Below are 22,677 nucleotides of genomic sequence, written 5' to 3'. Positions count from 1 at the left end.
GAATTTACCCCCTCTCTCGTTCCCCTGTTCACTAAACAAAACGACAAAACGAAACAGTTGGCTGGTGCACTTCGTCGTGAGGCGTTGTAATAAGTTGAGGCTGTGCGTCGACGTTATTTCGTTTAGTGTTTTAAAAATCTTAAAAAATCACAATGGTGAGTGGACGTTTTCGGTCATCGTATCTTCCAAACGATCGTTTTAGAAGTAACTTTTACTTTGGCGAAAATATTTTTGCATTTTCCGGGATATTTGTTTGTAAATAGCTGTCAAAAAATAGAAAGACAAAACACACATATACAGCCGGTCTCTGGCTTTACCGCAGTGCGGATAAGGAGCCGTATATCGGTATTTTCGTCAGGTTTTTCATACGTTTCCTGCCAAAACGAATGAAAAAGACCGTTACTTTTATCGATCTGTTGCATCCGTTTACGTAGGGGTGTTTACTTTTGCGTTTTAAGCGGGTCTCTGGGGATGTAGACTACGAATGGCCCGTTTTTCTCTCTAACGGCGTTCGATTTTCTGTTTCCAGGCTGACCAACTCACTGAGGAACAGATCGCCGAATTCAAAGAAGCATTCTCGTTATTCGATAAAGACGGCGATGGTACAATCACCACCAAAGAATTAGGAACTGTAATGAGATCTCTAGGCCAAAATCCCACCGAAGCCGAATTGCAGGATATGATCAACGAAGTGGATGCGGACGGTATGTACCATATATCGTTACCTGTTTCTGTTCGATTAAAGCAGAATTCACGAAGTTGCTTAATTTCCTGGAAACATTTTTACGGCTTGATGGTGGCGGCGTATAAGCAAATTAGATCCTTAATTACATGCAAACGTCGTTTGTACTTAATTTACTGCCCGGTGAAACTATTACTGCCGTTCTGTTAATAGTATTTAATTTGATTTTTTGTGTTAATTACTTCAGATCTCTTCGACGAAAAATCGTAATATCGATAAACGTTTCTATGGCACTTATAGATTATATTGTAATCTAAAGTGCAAGTTGATAAAACAGCGCCGAGATTAGGAAAAATCAACTCAGGTTGCCTATCGATGTTTTTGTTTCAATTTGTATCATTATAATTTAACGGTTTTAATTTTAATTAAACCAACTTGGATACAAGTTGTTTTGTTATCAAAAATTCACTATTAATAATAAACAAATGTATGTATAACTGTTTTATCAAGGAATTCGTTTTTATGCATACGCCCTAAAACGAAATTATTTTGTTGATTGTTTCAATTTTTATGGTGTAGAGACATGTCCTGTTTTTATTTTTTACGAATTATACATATATTTTAGTTCTTTATATTTATGTATTTATACATTAACATAATACAAAGTGCAAAATATCCAGTCCCTAAAGTAGTTATAGAAACATATGATGGATACTGTTTTTAGTAAAATACGGATATAATAAAAAAACGTCACGGTTTACTTATTTTCTTTTATGTCATTCTAGTTCCGTTAACTTGATGCGTATTATTGATTTTCTGAAAAATATGGGGCGTTTTTAAACAAAACTAGATTTACAATTTTTCTTTTATTTTCTTTTGATTATAGCACTCAATTTAGTTAATTTAAATGTGCCGTATTGTACTGAAGTTTCTGTATTGAAAGTGTAATGTGGTAGGAGGGGGGATAATGCGGTAAATGTTTTGTTTTAAGATAAAATTATTCCTGTAAATATTGATTTTGCATTTATTTGTAAACAGTGTAAGAACGAATTACTAAAGTAATAGTGAATAAATATTTATATCTAATAGTTTTTTTTAGGAAAACCTAATTTCGAGGAATATTCGTGAATTGTAGTCTATATTCGTATTCTGACTAGGCCTAAGTTCGTAGTATTAATCCATTAATTTGTATTTATCTATCGGTGGTCTTGTTTTAATTGCTAATAAATGCTTTGTGTTTAGAAATAGATGAAATTGTTATTGCTGACAAAGAGCTCAGGGTAATAAACAAACACTGTCGCGAAGGAAGATGGTATTTCCAGACGGACAATTCGTTCTTCAGTATCGCAGATTTGTTAAATGTGCGTTAATAGTAATGATTTTCCGCATAAATAAAACATCGAGATTGATTTGCATTACCTTGTTACTAAATATTTTTCCATACTCCCAATTAATCTCCCCCCCATTGTTTCGATGTTTGATTGGGCAGTGTTGTCGCGAAACATATGGTTCGGGCGGGGAATGGGGTAAATGAGGTGGAAATGCTTCAAAGTGTATTTAGGCACGGAACTATCGGCGTAATCGTCGAGATCACGCGAAAACGCGTGTGGTACCATGCACACGCTACGCAGCCGGTGGGGAGAATCAGCTCTCCCTGTGGGCGGCATTTTTAGGGGTTGGTCTTTATTGATTCACCGCTAAAAATACTGAGCGGGTTTCGTTTATTGCCGTGGTATGGTTTCAGGGGGGTAAGCTCAGAGAGCGAGGTAGATAGAGGAGTTAGCTGTTTGTTTTGGGGTTTCGAGAGGATTATGGTGCGGGGGTGAGAAGGATGATGACAATGGATTAATATTAAGGGAGGTCAATATCCTCTGGCTGGATGTTTTTCTAAATGCCTGATGTTATCATTGATGGACGGTGGCTGTGTTTGCGATAATTATTGTCGACTTATTTCTGGTTTTATATTATTTGCATATCCATCCCCGGTTGTCCAGTAACAAGGGAGCTCTAAGTGGTTTGAGTGCCGACATTTAATATTGTCTAGTATAGGTTTAATTTCATGTTCAGAACTGAAAACATAAAGGAATTCGATGCCTTAGTATCTTTTTTGTATGTTTACATTTTGTGGGCGATTAAATCACTCTCCGTTATCAAAACATCCGTATATGCGAGTTTCATCGTTTTATTTATTGGAGTTATATGGATTACTTGGAGCATTTTACAATTAAGCCAGAAAGATCTAGCTACCGTTTTGCTCTGGATATGAGATTTTTTTTGAATATTTGATTTAAAATTATAACAATTAGTAGTTTAACAAAATGTGTCATTGTTATGAAAATTCTGAAAAAGTATTAGCAGAATTCCTGATTATCTGGACTGTACCTGTTTAACGTGGGCTCCGAACCACGGTCCTCGGTATTAAGCCTACCGACAGGCGACAAACTTTGGAGTTTATGTCACAATCACAAACATACATTTACGACCATGCCCCAGCATAATTCGAACCCACGACTATCGCAACAGCAGGATGACTATCCTGTCGCCTTTACCATTGCGCCAACCGAGCCGGCAGAATTCCTTTTAATATTGTCATAACAATTCGGCGGATTTTGCTTATAAATTTCTACATCAATTTTTTTTATTCTGTTCCAGGTGTAGTAATTGTATAATGATTTTTTAATTAATCGTACTAATGGTATCATGCTTTCATTGCGTGGGAGGCTTCAGTCTTATTTCACTTCAAACCAAAACGGACGCAGATAAAAACCATCAGTCAATTTTTTTCCGTCAGTGATTCGCATTTTTTTCAACACCACCGCGGCCAGTATACCGTCCGCCAAGATCGAACTAGTTTTTTGGAAACCGTCCTGTCCGAGATGTTTCATTTATTTTGTTTTATTCTAGCATTTAAAATAACTCGCGCCGCTTACCACCCACCATCTATTGCTTAACAGACATTAGCCGTAAATTGTTCTGATTAGGCTTCAGTTTCCCGTCCGCCCGCGGCTCCCCACCTCTCCAAAAAATGTGTTTTTTCGCAACGATGCCGTGGAGCCAGGAAGAAACAGGAACAAACACAATATAAACATCTCGTACATCCTAAATGTCGAATATAAATACCCGATGAGTCAGTTTGTGCTATTGTATGAAATTTATTTGTGTATGACCGATTTGTTGTTGCGCATTGCAGCAATGTTTTTTCCTTAGTAAAAGCCGTTCGTTTTAAAAAATATTGTAATAACGTCTATTTAGTTGACATCTAATTAATTGTCCTACAGATATTTTGATTCAAATATTCACTAGTGTTTTAAATAAGTTCAAATACTTGGAACTATTTTTTAGTCCAATTAATTTGTCTTCGTCAAGACTTACCGACAATTAAGTTCGTTAGGGGGACTATTAAATATTTAATTGATTGCCAGTCTTGCGCGCATCCACCAAATCATCGATCTGATTTAACACGACAGCATTGACGGAATTCGTATAAAATTTAGGAAAATCTCATTGACGATATTTGACCCGTTTTGCTTCCTTTGGTAGTGAGTTGATGTTAAACTGTATTTATGCCTTCATTTTGGTTTGAAGACTACGTTGATCAATATTTGGTTTATGAATATATTCTTGTATTGGTGTCAGTTTTTGTTACTGTGCCATCTAAACAGCAACATTTCCATAATTGTTCTCAGATTATTGGTGCATTAAACATGTTTACTCATTATTGATCTTTGATGAATATATTGTTGTGTTTGTATGGATACTAAAATACAATGTACTTACTACCTTAGCTATTCCCAAATCTTAAATTTCGTTCTGTATCACAATAAATTATATGTTCACCCAATAATCCAATAGTCATTGGCAGTTACTAAATATATTTTTTATCATTTAACATTGAAATGTATTTCAATAGACTAGTCATATATGATACATGTCATAAATGACATCGAATGTATTGCTATTTACATTTTGTATAAATGTAAAATTATTTTTAAACGCGGAGTGGATTTTTTTCTCTCTTGTTTAGCCTAGTTCATAAGATATTCTACTTTAATGCGGCAACATTGCATTGCGGATTTAGTGTGCATTGGCTGTTTTATTGGACGCACTATAGTATTATGGTTTAATATGTTTTCCGGTTTGTAACCACTAATTATTATCACTAATATTTTTAAAAAATTTGTAGACATTTGACATCATCATTCACACCAAGTGAAATTTATAAACTTTTCGGTTACACGTTCCGATGCATCAGGCCGCATTCCGTCTCTTTTTAACTAGGCCAAAACGAGAAGGAAAAATCCGCTCAGTTTTTACAAAATTTTTACAAACTGCATTTGTCAGCATATTCTACGTCATCCGTGGTGTGTATTGGCTGTTTTATTGGACCAACTGTACATTTATGTTTAGGCGCTTGCCATCAATTACATTTTGTTTTTATTATTATATTATCAAATAAGCATTTGATTTTAATGTGTTACTACTACTAAAACGTTATTACAAGAATTATCACTAATTAATTATTATATTATTCCCTTTTGTTTATGAACATATTTTCCCAATATATTTAATTTTTCAGATTTTATCCAGTAAAATAATTTAAATTATGAATTATCACACATCAAAATATTATCGATGTCCGTGGGCTTAATATAATATTATCATAATAATTAAAGACTTAAAAAACTCATACGATTCATATCGCATTAACACTTGTTATTTATTCAAAGATATATTTTATTGTGTGTTTAGTCGGGTTGGGATTATAAGTATTTGCTTTATTATAAGAATGTAGATAAGGTGGGTTTTTAAGGTTTTATCGAGTATTTTAGTAAAAACAGTGTTGTCGAAAAACAATCGTGTTATAATTGTTTTTATGCGAGAACAGATATAATTTTTAGATGATTCATTTCTAAAAATTATCGAAAATACAAATATATGAGTTCATGATAGTATTTTTATATTAAATAACATTACTGTAATGTGTTTCTTAAAAATCAAGTATAATATATCTTGATGAGATTGTGTAAGTTTTTTTTGTTCACTGAATTCTGTTTTAATTGATACCATTTCAAAATTAATCCATTGTATTCCAACGTCAATCATCTTTTTATTCTTAATCTTTATTTCGAACATTGAATCATGCTTATTCATGTTTTAATATTTTTGGTAACTACGTACTAGTATGTTATTGTGAAATTTCCATTTTATATTAGTCAAGGGTAATCGCCTTTATTCATTTTTTAGTTTTGATACGTTTTAGTCTAACTTCTATAAATCTTTTTTTTAGTTTTTCCAACCCTCCAAAATAAGTTTCGTTTCACGAACGTCTTTCTTTTGATTCAGTCTTTCTGTGAAGTCGAAGTTTTTCAGAATTACCTACCTGAATAGAATATGCTAACTCATGAAATGTTGCCGCATAGCCCGGAAAAAGATTTACAAGGAGTTTTAGTCTTACTCAGAAAAACCCATTGTTTGGTATATTTCTTCATTTAATGCGTTTGACAGTTACTACTCAATTGAAAAAACATTTTGGTTCGGTTTTAACATAAAGATTCTTTTGACATACGGTTCTCGTGGATGTTATGCGAATATCAATTTTAAAGTGATTTATGCGATTATATATTCTCGAATTTAAATGCACCGTTTTATAATTACCACAATTTGACAGTTGACATGCCATTCTAATCGCAAACACACTGTTATCACTTTGGCGAAATCGTATTATGTGGCACATTTTGGATTTGTTTTAGGATAGTTAATTGGATTAATTTTCTGCTAGATTAGATAAAAGTGAAGATTCCGATGACTTCACTGATGTTTACGAGTTAAGCAGGTGTCACTTCCCTGCTTAAAGTTCTGCAATTCTCCATTACTTAACATTATTTAAAACCTTATGGATCGCCTTATCGAACGTAGATATTCGCATAAACTCGATGCGATGAGAATAGAAATGCCAAAAGATATGCGAATATTCGATTCACCACTAGTGCTTACAATCTTTCAATTTCAGTCAATAATGAAGCCACATAATTCGTAATGATTCAAATTAATTCCTTTTTTAAGAAGTAGGTACCTTATCCAGTACTATTTATATTACAAAAGTTGTTCTTTGAGATCAACGGAAAATTCTTCTTCTTTGTCTCGTCTCTTCTTGAGTTCTTTGAAATCGAAATAACTCTGAACACACTTTTTATAGCCATGGGCATAATTAAAATATTCCAGCAATGGAAATAATTGTTCTAAAATTTGTTTGCCTGATATATATATATATATATATATATATATGACCACAGTCGGTCATATAATATCTATAATCGAATGATACAACTTTTATAAAGTTTCAATCATAATCATATTTCATTGCCAATAGCGCAGTTGGTTCCAAAGAAATAAAATTAATCACACACTAATTAAGCCGTAAATTTCAAAAATAGCCCTGATAATATATTTATCAACTAAATAAATTTTAATTTCCCATTACAAAGTTTCAATCATAATCATTACTCGTTGTCATTGGTAATAGGTTCCAAAAAATTTAAATTAATCGTTAATCATACACTAAGTAAGCTGTAAATTTAAAAATTAATTCGCATAATAATTTTATCAACTAAATACATTTTAATTCACTTTTCCATCTCATAAGTTCGGTTTAAGAGATAAGTAACAGTATACGATGACTGTTACTGTATATCCAGTACAGTTCAATGTAACTTTAATTATGGTTTTGGTTTTGTTGTAATCCGAAGTTCTTGCCAAACTTTAAAGTTTCGCCAGAATCGATTTAAAGTATAATTCTACCAAACATTTTATGGATTGTGGGGCTTTGGTTTGAACACTGTTAAGGTAGCTGATTATAATAAATGCAGCTGTTCAACATTTTTCAATAATTCAATCACCTCATTCAATCCAAATGATACAAAGCGGTAAGAACCGGTGCCTTTTTCTCTTTTCTTGTTTATATGACATGTGAATATTATAAATATTCATCCGTTCAGTTAAACAAATGAAAAATGACCAACACGAAATGTTGTAATTAATCATAATTGTATTTGTTAACTAATAATACTGGTATAATAACTTATTTTTCATGTATCGAAGTGCCAGCATATAGAAATAAATTTTAATTCCACTCATAAATCAGAAGGGAGTATACGATCAACTTGTCTGGTACGCGGAAGAGGTACTACTTAATGTCGGTTTTGATTTGTTGTCATTATAAAAGTCGAAATTTTACGATTTCGATGTGACTACAATCAGTAACACTCTGGTTTAATGATCTATTTTAACAGGAAAAAGCCTGTTGAGAGTTGAATGTGAGTACAATTGAGATCAAGTTGTCAAGTTTACCTCGGCGGTATCATATCATTAGTCGAACATTGAATAAAGAACCTTACAAATGACAGGATTTATCTAGTAATAACCAGTATTCCGAAAAAAAAAACAACTGAATTATAACGGTCGGAATCGAACCACCGTGGCATTCTTGATTGAAAAATCACCTGTCGCATATGAATAAACGATGGTTCTCTGACTGACCCTTATCTGAAACAACTGGTTGATCGGCCGGTCAGTCAACGTGAATGAACCACCGCCTCCTTTGACCTTTTTGTTCTAAATTACTATGCGCCACACTATTTCGATTCAATGACTAGGTGGTCTAGCTTTTACCCAAGTTATTTTTAAATGTTTGACACCTAACGTGTAGATATTGTTCGGTTTTTAAATATCGTTATATATATATATATATATATATATATATATATATATATATATATATATATATATATATATATATATATATAGTTCGTTAAATAACGTTTCGGTGGTTATATCGGTCATCAGCTGGAGTTAGGATAATAAAAAACACTTTAGTAACACTGCAGAAATAGTAAATATTTGAGAACAATAAATTTGAATCTTCGGGGCGGGTGCTTGATAGAACCGGCAACGTCGTGATTCATCAGTTACGTCATCGACGATTTGGATGTCGCGTCGTCGCCGTGTTCCGTCTCCTCCACTGACGGTTGGAAACGAGTTCGTACTATTTTGGTGCGGCAGTTGACATTTCGATTTTATGACGCCTGCTTATCAATTGACAATCGCGACCCGCTTGCTTGATCATATATGGCCGTTAATTTTTCCGATCGCGGATGACCTTGGAATTGGGCGAATGTTGTAGCTTGTTTTAATTTTGTATACATTTTATAATAGTTCCAAGGAACGACCGAAATGATCAAAATCCAGCCGAAAATGTCGAAATTCACGTCTGCTACTGTCATTTATTTTAGATATTTTTTTGAGTCATGACAGAATTAATTATAATTTTTGACATCAATTTCTGAGTAAAACCAGACATAGGACAACAATGTCATACATCAGAAATTCTGAATAATAAATTTCTAAGTACCATTACGATCAAAAAAGCTAGATGAGTTTAATAAAGAATCACAAACATATTTATTTATAATAATAATATACTATTGTAAGATTATTTAAAAAACCATTTATTTTTAATTTAAAGCGGGTTTACCAAGATTTTAGCAGAAACAAACGCATGAAATTTCAAAATTCGCCATGTTAAGCTAAGCACCATCAGAAGCGTTATGAACATTGACCATCATTTGCGCATTCCAACATTTGAACTTTTTAGCGCCCTTCAATTTTATTTGAAATATTTATCTTATATTTCACTTTTAAAAAATTGGTTTTGTGCTAACAGTGGTAAGAAAAGATAAATGAAATAATTGAACTGAGATTTATTAAGGCAAATGACCTAAATTTGTCCAGAATCGATTCATCGATAACGACTGTAAGTGTAATGATCATTTTAAAAAGAATATTAAAAATTTTATAGAGATAAGTGAGTCAATATTCCAGACACATTAACCATGAAATGTGGCAATATGTTAAAGAACATCAAGTAAAAATACTATCAGTATAAGAATTGGTAACAAAATTAATAAGTGCAAGTAATGACTTGCAAAGAATACCCAATAATAGCACAATCGATAGTTGGGAACAGTGACAATAGCATTGTTAAAATCAATTGCCCTCTGTTTGCTGACAATTAAAACTGTATCAATGTCAGACATACTGAAAAAGTTAATGATGATAATTTGAAGATACAAATTCAGATGTATTTGAACTACCAAAATGTTTATTTCGCGTAGTTGATAGTGACTACAACACAAAAAAACTTCAAATTATAGACAGTGATGATGGATATTTAATTTTTTTTAAACTTTTAGCTGCTCTGTGAAACAAAAAAAGTATATCCAGTATTGCATCAAATTACCTTGCAATATTTCGGTAAATAAAATGCACAAATGTAATTTTGAAGTTTATTTGTTGCGTTTGTTTGCTCTTTGAAGAGCATGTGCAGCAGCAATACTTCATCAAGTAGTTTAAAAATCTGTCTTAATATATTTCTTTGTATATATGTATATTTCTTGAGTATATGGTCGTTCAGTAGTAAACAACAGTGACTGTTCAGTTAGAGTTCATTTGGAAACCCATTTTGAATTATGCATTATGAATCTTGCATAAATGTATATACTGACTTCATGTCAAGTATGCATAATACGTACCCATTAAATATGAAATATAATTTTCCATATTTCGTAACTGAAAAAAGTACAAACTTATTAGAGACTCATATACACAAAACACAAAGTCAATCAAAGTTTTATTTACCTCGATATTATGTTAATTACACGTTAGACATAATTAAAGGTACTTCAAATTGTAAATACTTACATTAGAATAGTTTTATTGCTGTGAATAACTTACCAACGTTCAAGTTATATCGGCTGGTTCGCGCCTAGCAAGATTTAACATGTGTTTCAGTTATTTAGTGAAAGAGAAAGGTTATATTAGTAAATTTGAGCAACATAATAAGTATACAAGTTTGATTTTATTTTGAGTTAGATTTTTTAATGTTCAATTCCTTTAATTCTCGTAAAATTTTGATAACTGTATTCGCATTGTGATTGATTGTTTTTGAAGAGAAACCTTAGCTAAACTTATTTCTCAACAAAATACGGACAAGTGCGCATGCGCTCAACTGGCCAATTCATATATCTCGTTTGCTTTTCTGTAGTCTTCCAATTATAGGCATTTATTTATTCACAAATATTGATGGTGCACTTGTATTAGTATTTATTCAATTGGTTCAGTTATCAAATTCTAATTATTCTATTTCGCCTTGTGCAGGTAACGGTACCATTGATTTCCCTGAATTCTTGACGATGATGGCCCGCAAAATGAAGGACACCGACAGCGAGGAAGAGATCCGCGAGGCCTTCCGTGTCTTCGATAAGGACGGTAACGGCTTCATCTCGGCGGCCGAACTTCGCCACGTCATGACCAACTTGGGCGAGAAACTCACCGACGAGGAAGTCGATGAGATGATTCGGGAGGCGGACATCGATGGCGACGGCCAAGTCAATTACGAAGGTAGGTTGGATGCGGGTTTGGACAGGTGGCGCTTGGCGTGCGGGAGGAGTGTAACGAATTTGAGGATAGGAATTCAACTTGCGAGGCAGGGTCGTGTTTTTTGGAGCTATCTTATTACATGTTTGTTTTATTTTTGGACTGGCGTGTGTGCTTGAATGATAAGGCTCTTGAAGTTTTTTCCTCCGGTTATCAGACCTATTTTGCGTCATGTCTTGTCGGTTTTTTTAAACCACAATCTTATCGGTTTTTTCTAATATATATATATATATATATATATATCGTTTATCGGTGGAAATGTTCGAAGATACTTGTATGTAAAATTTGATGGATATGTAATGGCTGAGGGGCATGATGCTTGTTTCATTATTTTTTGAGAAATAACGATGTTAGTTCCCTTTGGGTCATGTAACTGTTATTCTAGTTTTATATGTTTAAAAAATGGGTTATTTCAAGTCATTTTGTTGCTTTTTATGCATATTTATGTGGTTTCAAAAAACAAACTCGAAACATGTTAAAATACATTTAGTGATTGAGAGTTGCGACATTAAGAGGCAATTTCTTATAAACTATTGGAAAATTCTTGGGATGGTCGTCTGTTCCCTTTAGAGCATTCAGTTAGAGTTTTCTAGAACAAGTCAATAAATGGTAGTTGTTAAATTTAATATATTCTATTAGGCCTATAAATTCGTTTTAAAGATTTTTTTAATTTTAAAGATTATTGTGAAAAATCCGTATAACGTGTTTTATTCAAAGTATTATCTATCGATAGCCGCTACTTTTTCCCATCTTTCAGTCAATCTACAGATTCCATCTTGAAAGAAGGATGTATCTTTTGAGGCTATTGATGAGTTGGTCCATTTTTTGGTTCTTCATAAGAAGTGAAGCGCTGCTAAGACAGATCACGACTTATGTCGGAACAAGTAGTAATCAGAAGCAGCAAGGTTTGAAGAATACGGCGGGTGGGGTAGCACTTTCAATTTTAATGTTTCCAAGCATGTTTTCGCCGGTTTTGCAACATGTGGTTGTTGTCATGCTGAAAAATAACATTGTTGTGGCTTTGCTGATATTTTGGCCGTTTTTTGTGCAGTGCTCGGCTCAAACATATAACTGTTAATGAATATTCTTTTCAATTGATAGTATTGATACTATTGATAACTCCTTTTAATGTATCTGCTGCAATAGTCAAGAATAACCCTATGTTATGTAATAGCGTAGATAAAATGATCAAATAGATTAAGAGCGCTGTTATCTTTAAGAGGAATTCTGGATTTTATCATGTTATTGTAAGATCCAAGAAAATTGTGCAATATAATATATTTGGCGTTTTGATTCGGAATAATTTCCAATTGTTACAATATTATGGAACTCATTCTCACTGAGGCCCTATTCTCATTCTCTTTTGGTTTGAATTAGATTTTGAAGCGTTTTACATAAAAGTGTTCTTGAAGAATCAGTCGCCGAAGAAGAAGCAATGTAAATCTACGAACACGGCTCCCCCGCCCAAAACGCCACCATCTAACCCGAAAAAGGGCAAGAAATAATTTGTACTTTACTCCTAAATTCGAATTATGTACAGTATTGTCGAATAAAATAATGTCGTTTATCGCCTATCCAAGGTAAACCCACTTGTGTATATATTTGATAAGTTTTTGTTCATGCGGATTGTGTTATTCAATCCATGAAAGATCCAAAAGTATGATTTTTATGTATAGCGCAGAACAAATTGTAAATAAATATAATTGGTGTGTATTTTTTCATTATATTAATACTTTATATTGTGTTGGTGCATGATGTTTATGTATATATATATATATATATTTCAGGTTTGTATAGCGGTTAAATAAAAATATGCACAAATATGAATAGTTACAATCTATTAGTAATTATTGTATCATTGTAAAATGTATAGTTTGTTAGTGTGTTACTTAATATTTTGATAATTATGGTTATTATTTTTTTTATAAATGGTAGAAACATAAAAAGTTTAGGTAAAAAATTGAATGTAAATTTTATAATCATTTTTATAGATCTTAGAGTACTTATAATTTAACTATATCTCACATTATTTATTATATTCCAAACTTTTTTTTAGATGTTTTTGTCTTAGTATTTGGACTCACACTTCTAAATTTATTAATATTTGTTAACTTCATATTTTAACATCTACAATGAATGTACAGTTAAGTTCAGCGAATGAAATTTATCCAGCCTAATCATTGAAATTCTTACAATTCACAAGTAAATACCCTTGCCAAGACTGTTATTCCAAAAGGAAAGTTAGCGATAAAGTAATTACTATTGGAAATTTCAATACGTTTTTATTTTGGAGTCGTTTTATATGCACCAACACCTTTTTATGTTTTAAATTATCCATATAATGAATAATTGAATTTACCTTACGATTAAGCTCTCTAAATCTACTCTATTTTTCTTTTTCATTCTTTTGTTTTATCTCTGATCTGTTTTTAAATTAAGCTGATTTTTTGTCGCGTCAACCAATCACTGGCCGTTTTGTATTCCATTTTCTTTGCAGATTTCCGAACTCTTTCGCTCATTGTTTTCGGTGGCTGTAACGCCGTCGGCACTCGCGCTTCGAGCTGGTCAGTTCCTGTAGTCGGCTGTAGTTTCTCTTTTGTTATTTATATTTTCACTGTTATGGAATGCGCCTGCTTAATTTTCGATGCGTTGTGTTTTTGTTTTGTTGTTTGGATGTGTTCGTCTGATGCCGCTGCCGCTGCTGAAGCTTTTACTTTTTACCGTTTCAATCTAACGCATGAATGCGCTGTCAGGCCATCTTATAAACTTTTAAATTGAATATACTATACACATAAGCATGTTTGTGGAGTCTAAGATGTTAACTTGTTTTTTTTTTCATAACGACGAAGCAAAGTAATGACACACACGCTTACTAACCAAGAAAAACCACCAAACAAAACTGATCAATGGTGGCTGTGGCGATTCGTTGGCGGCTTGGCGCCATCTAGCGCTTCTAACTGTCACGACTACATGTCCATCTGTTATTGTTTATGCTGCCCCTTTAGGCAGAGGAGGTGGCGGGAGGAGCTGACATTTGTGATTGGGTATATTTGTTTTAGAGGCTCTTAACGGTTTTATTAAATTTCGAAAACATTGTTATGAGCATTATGTTAGCGTTTTGTTCTATTGCTTGATTTGAGTTTCTTAACCCTCTTAGTTTGTTTTGCAAATATTTCAGTGCTGTTATTTTAGTGTTTATCAAATTATATTGAAAATATTTAGTTTACAGATAATAAGTAAATCTAATAACGAGACAGTCGTCAATAGAGCTTGTTTTATTATCCCTCTGTTGATATAATATTTGGGATTGTGTTTCACTTATCGTCGGTTTTGTCTTTCTAAAGGTACCAGATTAAGTTGTGTTATTACAGCTATATGCGTATGTAACCGCTTCGAGCAAACAAAATGAGTCGCGATACGCATCCTCCTGTCGTAGCGTTTAATTGGCTTGCGGGGTTGAGTATTGGAACGAACTTATTATCGACGCTATCAAGGTGGATCTTGACGTCATGGCAATTAAGGCTAAGCCGATGTACGTGTTTATGGACATACTTTAGTACATTTCGCCTTGTAACTATGTAATATAACAATGATTCGATCGATAAGATAAACCGTAATCATTCCTCTAAATTCAATTTAGGGTTGGTGGTACGGGACCGTTTTATTTTTGTTTTGTAGACGCTCAAAGATTCAAATTTGTTTGAGTTTGATGGAGTTACTTATTTTATGTTGGATCGAGAATGTTTCAAATTGTTGGTATACGATGGTATGATTTTTTGAAAGATACTGTAAATACAGTTCAATATCCTTTAACTTCAATATTGCCGGAATATGCTTTCACATCCTCTATTATTATATTTTTATTCAATGAAAATTGCTCATCGCGCATTAACTTTGGAGATTTGAGAAGCTTTTGATCTATATGAGTATATTTTTAAGAATTTGTACATCTAGTTGGGCCATAAGGTTATGATAATAATCTGATGTTATTTATTTTACCAGTTTAATGGTAAATGACGATTTCTTTTTATGTTTTGATAAACTGAAACTTATTGTATGTGATTGTTAGTTTTGAGTAAGGATCATTGTGGTAGATCCAAGATATTATTCACATATTGAAGTTATTTATTGGTTTTTATTCTCTTTGATTTTTTCATAGTTTTCTACATGTGTTTTTGATAATTCATGATATATCATAAAGTACTTATATATTTGTATGATGTACCTAGTATATCATTCTTAACTTGATATAAATATCTTTTAAATGTAATCAGTTTTGTATCCATCATCACAATTTCATTTTTTATATTAATGTGATAATACATTATTTTTTGTGCATACATGATGTTATATATATTATAGGTTATCATTACTGTAGGCATAGTTAGTGTTAATATTTTCCATTTTTATTTTGTACAAGAGGGTTCACCAAAAACTGAAGACTTTACAAGTTATAATGACATTAAGTTTGTAGTTTTCACCTTTCAAAAGTAAACTTTAATGGTATCTATGTTTCTCGTAATTTTTATGTGATTTGGTACTATTCTGCGCTTAGTTGTTTGTATAAGAGTTTTGCACCATCAATAAAAATTATTTTAAATTCTAACATACATTACGAATATATTAAAGGGTTAATTAGTTGACGCTCCTCGCCATCACCTCTCTGCGGGACCTACCAACCCCCCGACCACCCCTCTACATCATGTTCGCCCGAACAGTGCTGATCTGTTGTTTTTTTTTTTGTTTCAGAGTTCGTCACCATGATGACCTCAAAGTGAAGAAGCCAACGTTTTGCATTTCAGCTTTCCATTGTTTCACCTCGGCCCGTCAAACAACAACATAAACAACCCACCACATTTTTCACACCAACCGAACTATTGCGCTTGCGCAACGGCGCGGCCGGGCCAAAAATTACGTGAATAACTTAAAATAAACCGTTATTTATTTTACTGAAGATACTTTAATTAATTAATTCGTAATAAAAATATTCATAAATTATTGTGTAAATTTTTGTAATATAACGTAGGTTCTTCTGTTGATGGCGGCGCCCCACCCCTTTCGGCCCCCCTCTGAGTCCTTTTTCGTAACGTGGCTATTACACTTAATCTACAACGTACACGCGGTTTGTGACCCGATGCACGTCCGAAAAGGGAGAGCAAATAACTTGAGTATTTCTTCTTCTTTTTGGGGTGGATCGACCTGCTAGGTCGACAACAATTCAACCAATTTTTGAAGGGGGTACACAAGGAAACCAAAAATCACGATTATTTCATACTTTGTGATTCAATCTTAACTAAAAAATTTTAAAACAAAGAAAAATTTTTAAGGAAAACGTGCACTTATCTAGATCGTATCCCCCCTATTCCCCGTTCTTTTCTTGTTTCAAACAATTAACTTATTATCTTATAAACAAAATGGCTCCTGGTAGTTAAACTGTATACTCCTTTCTTTTCCTCTACAGTACTTTTTTTTCCCTTAATATTAGTGTAAATGAAGAAGAGGTTTTGTTTAAACATCAGGACGTCTGTTACTATATATATATGAATTGTTTGTTAGTTTTCAAATGTACTGCATTGTAAGTCTTAAGTTATAATTTTAGTATTTACAAAATATATGTCGAAGTAAGATTATTTCTTTGTATTGTTTTTCCAGTCTCGTCGTTTATTATTATATTTTTACTTAAAAAAAGAAAAATTATAGGCGAGTAACTAAAGTTACATGTGAAACTACTAGATGTTTAAATTTTAAAATAAATGTGACTTAGAACTGTAACCTTTTCTTTTCATTCAGTTGGGAGTGAGCTCCAAACTAAGGGAAACCTGAGCATAGAATATTCGTATATATCTTTTTATGTTAACAATTATTTATTTAAAATAAAACTAAAAGTTCAAGTTGTTTTATTTTTCAACTGTGTATTAGTTTATAGACGAATTTCTTATAGCTGGAATTAAATGTCAGACACTTACAAATTGTACGACAGAATTAAATTTTGTTCTATCATTTTCTGAAACATCTGTTAAAATAAAGCACATTTTAGATTTATGGCTAATCTCTGTACCTAAAATATATTATTTCCAATCAAGTGAAAAAGAAAATTAAGCAGCTGAAAATAATTTCTTGGTACAAATCAAGACATTAACATATATTTTGTAGTGACAAGTCCCTTTCGCTTTAGTAAAAATATCTTAATAAATATATAAAAAATAAAAAATACGGGTGTGATTGAATTACTAGTGGGTACTAAAAATCAATCTCTCCTTTAATTCGATAATTAGGTTCGGCAGAGACTGTCACGGTTAGCCTACCGCGAATTGTACGTGGATAGGTGGTTGGAATGTTGTAGGTCTCCAAGGGAGAGCAACCTCGCACCAAACCTTTTACACTTTTCACTTTCAGTGGGTATTTACGTTCTTCATGAACGTTAAGTAACGCCCGAGCTTTCTTAGACTGAAAGACCTCTAGACCAGGCGTACCGATCTAACCACCATCTTATATTGTTATTTTTGAGGAGTAGCGGAAATAGCTTAATGTGCAAAACATTGCCTTTGATCTGCATAATGATTTTTTGCGTTTATTACATATTCAAATACTACATATTTTAGTTTAGAAATAGTTTGATCAAATTAATTTTCTTCTTTCCAAATATGATTCGCTATATTATTAAAAGTCTCAATATTTGAAAATATCTTTATTGAGATAAAAATTTCATATTAATTAGTGACCATTCACATATACATATTTTAAAAGAAAGAACTTGATTATACAACAAATTATATAGAACATTGTCGTATACCTCCATTAAATATACATTTTTTTTCTTTAAAGACCTTATCACAGAGTAGCGTCATACAAATGACATTTTTTATTTAGACATAAACATTTCATTATACCAGTTACGTCATGTGATTCATTAACGAAACACACTTAGAAAACCAACATAGTATAGCCAAAGCTTCTTCAGAATCTATTCAGGTAAGGTTCTGGTTAATAATAAAAGCAATGGTTTTAATGAAATTAAAATATTGCTTGAGTATAAAACGAAAATATATTTTAAAGGTTTAGCCTTCAAAAGTTAGTTACATATATTGAGGATATACTGTAATATTATATTTTATATTAATTCAACAAGAACGAATATTATGTTTTATTAGAAAAATAAATATGACTTATTATATTATTTGGCAACCTGTGCAATAATTAGGTATTCTGATAATCATTTAATGCATGAAATAAACATTTATGGTAACTATAAAAGATTTCTACCGTTATAAAAATTAGTACAACCTTGGTTATAATTATCTTATTTAGATAGTTAGAGTTATTAATTATTTAGACGATTTTTGAGAAATATATAACCGAAAACGATTCGGCATTGTAATTTTTGACTTGAATCATCGTTCATTCAATCTAGATGTTCACTTAAAATATAAAATCAAAAAGATGTACATTAATAATAAAATAGATTTTCTCGAACCTGCAAAAATCTTGTACATCAAAAAGTACTGAAGAATAGCCTAATATAATCACTTCATAATCAGGTCATCCTTTAATTGATTCAGATATTTCTTCAGGCAAAAATAATTCATGTTCAATACACAATCAGTTCACTGCTTCTCATGACATTCACATAATAATTCAAACATTCACTGTTCAAAAATGAATTGCAATTTAATAATATGTGAATGCAATTTAATAATTAGTCTATAGTAGTTCAAATTTAACAACTTTAAAGCTATAACAATGTATACTACATATGAACCAAGTTGAAGCTTGAAAAAATGTTAACTAAAAAGCGAATCCATAATATTTAGACCATTTAATCGATATTGACTACTACAGTCACACCAAATTAAATTAAAACTCTAGTTTTTTAAATATTTTTCCTCATGTCTTATTCAGGCCATCACTTAATTATTAAACGCACTGTATATAAAAGGAGGAAAGCTCATAATTAGAGTAAAAGTTCATTTAAAAAATTGCTTACAAAAAATTGTAATAAACCGAATTGGCCCATAAAGCAAATTACTGTTAATGACCTTCAATCAATAAGACTATTTTAGTTAAGCTAATCATAACCCTGTTCGTATCTCACCTTACAGCTGAAATAAATATGGGTAGAGAATCAAACCAAGAGAATGTTAATTAATTTAGATTCTGGTACTTACGTTATAACCATTTTTGTGTTCCAGTTAGGATTTTGTTAATTTATCGGCGAAGATTATATTAAAGAGTCTATATTTACAGTGAACAATAATTTTTGATTTAACTTTGACTGCGGAAATAGTGAAATAAATTAATGATACAAAAAATGACGTTTGTAAATATATCCTTATCTGTTTATAGATAACTTTAGGTACTATATGCCAAGAAAAGATTTTGACATGCTGATAAAAATATTACCTTTAAAAATACTTTCGTTATATAGCTTTAACAATACAAAATATATTAAAACTGTCTTTGGCTGATACTTAAATTTAAAAAAATCGAGATTTTTTGCTTAAAGAGATATCTTTTCAAGAAAAAAAATCCATGGAAAGCTTACTCTCTTTGAACTTGTTAATTAAGCTGAATTCCTTCCGCTCTGCCAAGGCTTTCTTAATTTCTTCGGTCGTTATGACACCATTGTTTTCACTAAAACGTAAAGAATACTGCATAAGACTCGTCGTCAATTAAGAGTAATGGATTACCTGTAATTTCCGCTGCATATCAGGAAATTTCGCGACCGTCTAATTAAATTTTCTGCGAAACATTTTACTGCTTCCAAAATTACTCTCTCGGAAGCATTAAATGTTACTCCTTTGACAATTTCCTCTGGCTTCAATAGTACACCAACATCCAACGCCACTTCTTTTATGTAGATACATTCTTGCGCGACTGTTTTATCCGACGCATCAACGCCGTGTCTCTGAATTTCATGGGGCTCTAGATGTGTAGAAAAGTGGAAGATAATACAAAAAATGTCAAAGCCCAAGGTTAGCTGTTTGATCAAATTTTCTTACCTTTGACTGGCGATGTGACATTAATGTTTTCTTCGTTGTTTCGACTAATGTAGTTGGAATGTCCGTTTAAGACGTTAGATTTGAAGCAATTTAGTATGAGCTGTTTTTCTAGAGATTCTGATCGGAACAAAGTGTAACTGATAGTGTTGAGCGTATATAAATGCGACCTTCCATACATTAAAATTGCTTTTGTGGTCCAGTTTTTGCTGTATGACTGATTGGCTAAGATTCTCTTGATTGTTTTGGCCCTGGACCACTAAAACATACAATATATTACACATGATAATGTGGTTTTACATGGGTAAATAGTAAAAGAAAAGAATAACATGAACTGAAATTTAATTAAAGAAATAAATAAAAAAATTAATACCTCTGCAGCTAGTTTCTTGCCAATATTCCAGGACTCATACTCTTGCTTTGAACAGGCTGAAAACGGGTATGAGCTTTTATAAGAGTCATTGGTAGCCTCGCTTGTCCACAATGGTAGCCTTTTAAATAAATATGGCAACACCTCACCCATACACTTAAAACTATGGCTCGGTAATTTTAATAAATATTTCTGCTGTCTTATCACATCTTTTATTAAACTCTCGCTCTGCTCAGACTGTTTTGCTAGATGTCCCTGATTGGGTACTTGTTGCTTCAAGAACTTTATGGACAAAATATTCCCATTGTTGAGCAATATTTGGCTAAAGCTCTCTGGTAGGAATTTGATGGATTGACCAGTAACAGTCTTTAGTACCTTACATACATTTTTTGGACCCTAAAAAATTATATTTAAATAGAATTATTGATCAACAAAGTTTAAAGACTAACCTTATCTGAGGCATTATTAACCTTTGCACGTGACCTCCTGGATCTAGACTTATTGGGGTCTAAATAGTTCATCCCTAGACCATAAATCATTTCATTATAAGGCTGTTTTATAGGGGATTTTTGTTTTTTTATTGGTGATTTTTGTCCTTCCATAGAGTAAGGCAAACTGTATGCATGATCCTTAACGTCACTGTTTTTATCATTTACATTTTCATAACAGTAATCATGCTCTGAGCTTGTTGACTGTCCCTGTTTAACACTATCTGTATAAGCTGTTACTGTACATGTAATACTGCTTGACTTTGTCTCTGGTAGTATTTCATCATAGAGAAAAATAGTTTCTTCAGTTTCATTACCTGAAAATATGATTAATTAAATTAAAAAACAAAAGTTAAATACTAAAAATATTACCTAAAGTTTGTCTTTCAGTAAAAGTTTTGTCCAGTTTTAAGTTATGTATGATTTCAACTGGTTTATTTCTAGTAGATTTGAAGAATATTTGTACTTTGAGTGGAAACTCACCCCAGCCTCGTCTTGATAAATGATATGGAGGCTGACTATAAAGTTTGAAAAATTTATAATTAATATATTTAATACATATGACTATTATTTTACCTGACTTCAACAACATCATGAGGTTTATATGAAGGATGTAAATAAAATACAACTTTACTAATAATAACATTTGATACTTCTTCTCCTGTTTTAGTACCTCTAAATATCTTTACAAATACCATCCATTTGTGAGTTAAGTTATCTTGTTCAAGAGATTTTTTGAAATAAGAAATATTCCCAATAACAACTTTGTGTTGAACCTTATTTCTTTGAGTAACAATTTCTTGATTAATGGAAGATTGACCTTCAACACTTTCTTCTGTACACTCAATTTTAATAGGAACATCTTTTTCTGTTTTAAGCTTTTTTGTGACAGGTTGCTCAGCCAAGGTTTGGTCAGACTTATTAGGTATTCTACGTTTGGCTCGGCTGGATAAAAATTTAAAATTGTTTACATTATTTCCCAATAATTTTTTCACTGCTGGATGTATTCTATTTTGATCTGTAACTATATTAGTATAGTCCAATGAATTGAATCCTTCTTTTTCTTGTTCTTGTGCCTTGTCATTATAATAGGAAGAAATTAGAACATAACGAACTATATGTAACAATTTTTGAGCTTTAAATATTTTTTCTTCAATTTCTTCTAATTGCTTTTGACGCTCTTGTAATTCTTTATCAAATTGTTGTTGCAATATATTTTTAATTTTCTCTTCTGTCAGTTGTTTATCTGAAAGTTCCAAAATCAACAAAGTTCAATAGTGTACTTTGACTCTATTGTTTGTAAACACATTTATTTAAATTATAGTACCTTCCTCTTCTTTTAATTCTATGTTTCTAATTGCGTCATTGTTGCTTTTATAATCAGGATCTATTTCTATGCTAGTATTTATATTTTCATTTTGGCTCATTTTATTTTTTTCCCAGAATGATAACTCTAACCTAAAATAATTTATAGAATGCCAAACCCAAAAGTCGTGGCTAATGCCGCTAATGCCGTATTTTTGCAGTGATTCTATTGCCCTCTATGAACTTAACCATGTATTGATAATTATACTAAAATTGGTTTATTCCTTAATTAATTAGCATAAATATAAAAATTATTATACTTTAATAAATGAGTCAGCTTATTTA

The 22,677-nt window shown here is 31.9% G+C and overlaps 2 protein-coding genes across 2 annotated transcripts; one reads left to right on the top strand and one right to left on the bottom strand.

Moving 5' to 3' along the window:
- Window positions 1-14: 14 nt before the first annotated feature.
- Cam (Calmodulin) lies at window positions 15-17,064 on the top strand. Its single transcript, XM_076394944.1, has 4 exons — window positions 15-155; window positions 530-704; window positions 10,895-11,137; window positions 15,923-17,064. The coding sequence occupies exons 1-4, from the start codon at window positions 153-155 to the stop codon at window positions 15,949-15,951; spliced, it is 450 nt and encodes a 149-aa protein (XP_076251059.1). The 5' UTR covers window positions 15-152; the 3' UTR covers window positions 15,952-17,064.
- D12 (YEATS domain containing 2 homolog D12) lies at window positions 16,266-22,662 on the bottom strand. Its single transcript, XM_076394924.1, has 8 exons — window positions 22,355-22,662; window positions 21,604-22,273; window positions 21,400-21,545; window positions 20,989-21,344; window positions 20,543-20,935; window positions 20,173-20,428; window positions 19,861-20,095; window positions 16,266-19,804 (listed from the first exon to the last, which is right to left on the bottom strand). Exons 1-8 carry the CDS (start codon window positions 22,452-22,454, stop codon window positions 19,687-19,689), a joined length of 2,274 nt encoding a protein of 757 aa, XP_076251039.1. The 5' UTR covers window positions 22,455-22,662; the 3' UTR covers window positions 16,266-19,686.
- Window positions 22,663-22,677: the final 15 nt, after the last annotated feature.

This window comes from Rhynchophorus ferrugineus, unplaced genomic scaffold, assembly GCF_030347505.1.
Source record: "Rhynchophorus ferrugineus isolate W39M unplaced genomic scaffold, kcgeb_rfMv2 rfM2, whole genome shotgun sequence".
Classification (NCBI taxonomy): domain Eukaryota; kingdom Metazoa; phylum Arthropoda; class Insecta; order Coleoptera; family Curculionidae; genus Rhynchophorus; species Rhynchophorus ferrugineus.
The sequence above is the reverse complement of the archived record's forward strand: the minus strand, read 5'-3'. Positions and strand labels throughout refer to the sequence as shown.

Coding starts and splice junctions, on each gene's coding strand:
- D12 (XM_076394924.1), bottom strand. CDS start 22,454: ATGAGCCAAAATGAAAATATAAATACTAGCATAGAAATAGATCCTGAT. Junction 21,546..21,603: donor CATGATGTTGTTGAAGTCAG/GTAAAATAATAG, acceptor CAAACTTTATAG/TCAGCCTCCATATCATTTAT. Junction 20,429..20,542: donor GCAAGAAACTAGCTGCAGAG/GTATTAATTTTT, acceptor TGTATGTTTTAG/TGGTCCAGGGCCAAAACAAT.
- Cam (XM_076394944.1), top strand. Junction 705..10,894: donor CAACGAAGTGGATGCGGACG/GTATGTACCATA, acceptor CGCCTTGTGCAG/GTAACGGTACCATTGATTTC. Junction 11,138..15,922: donor CGGCCAAGTCAATTACGAAG/GTAGGTTGGATG, acceptor TTTTTGTTTCAG/AGTTCGTCACCATGATGACC.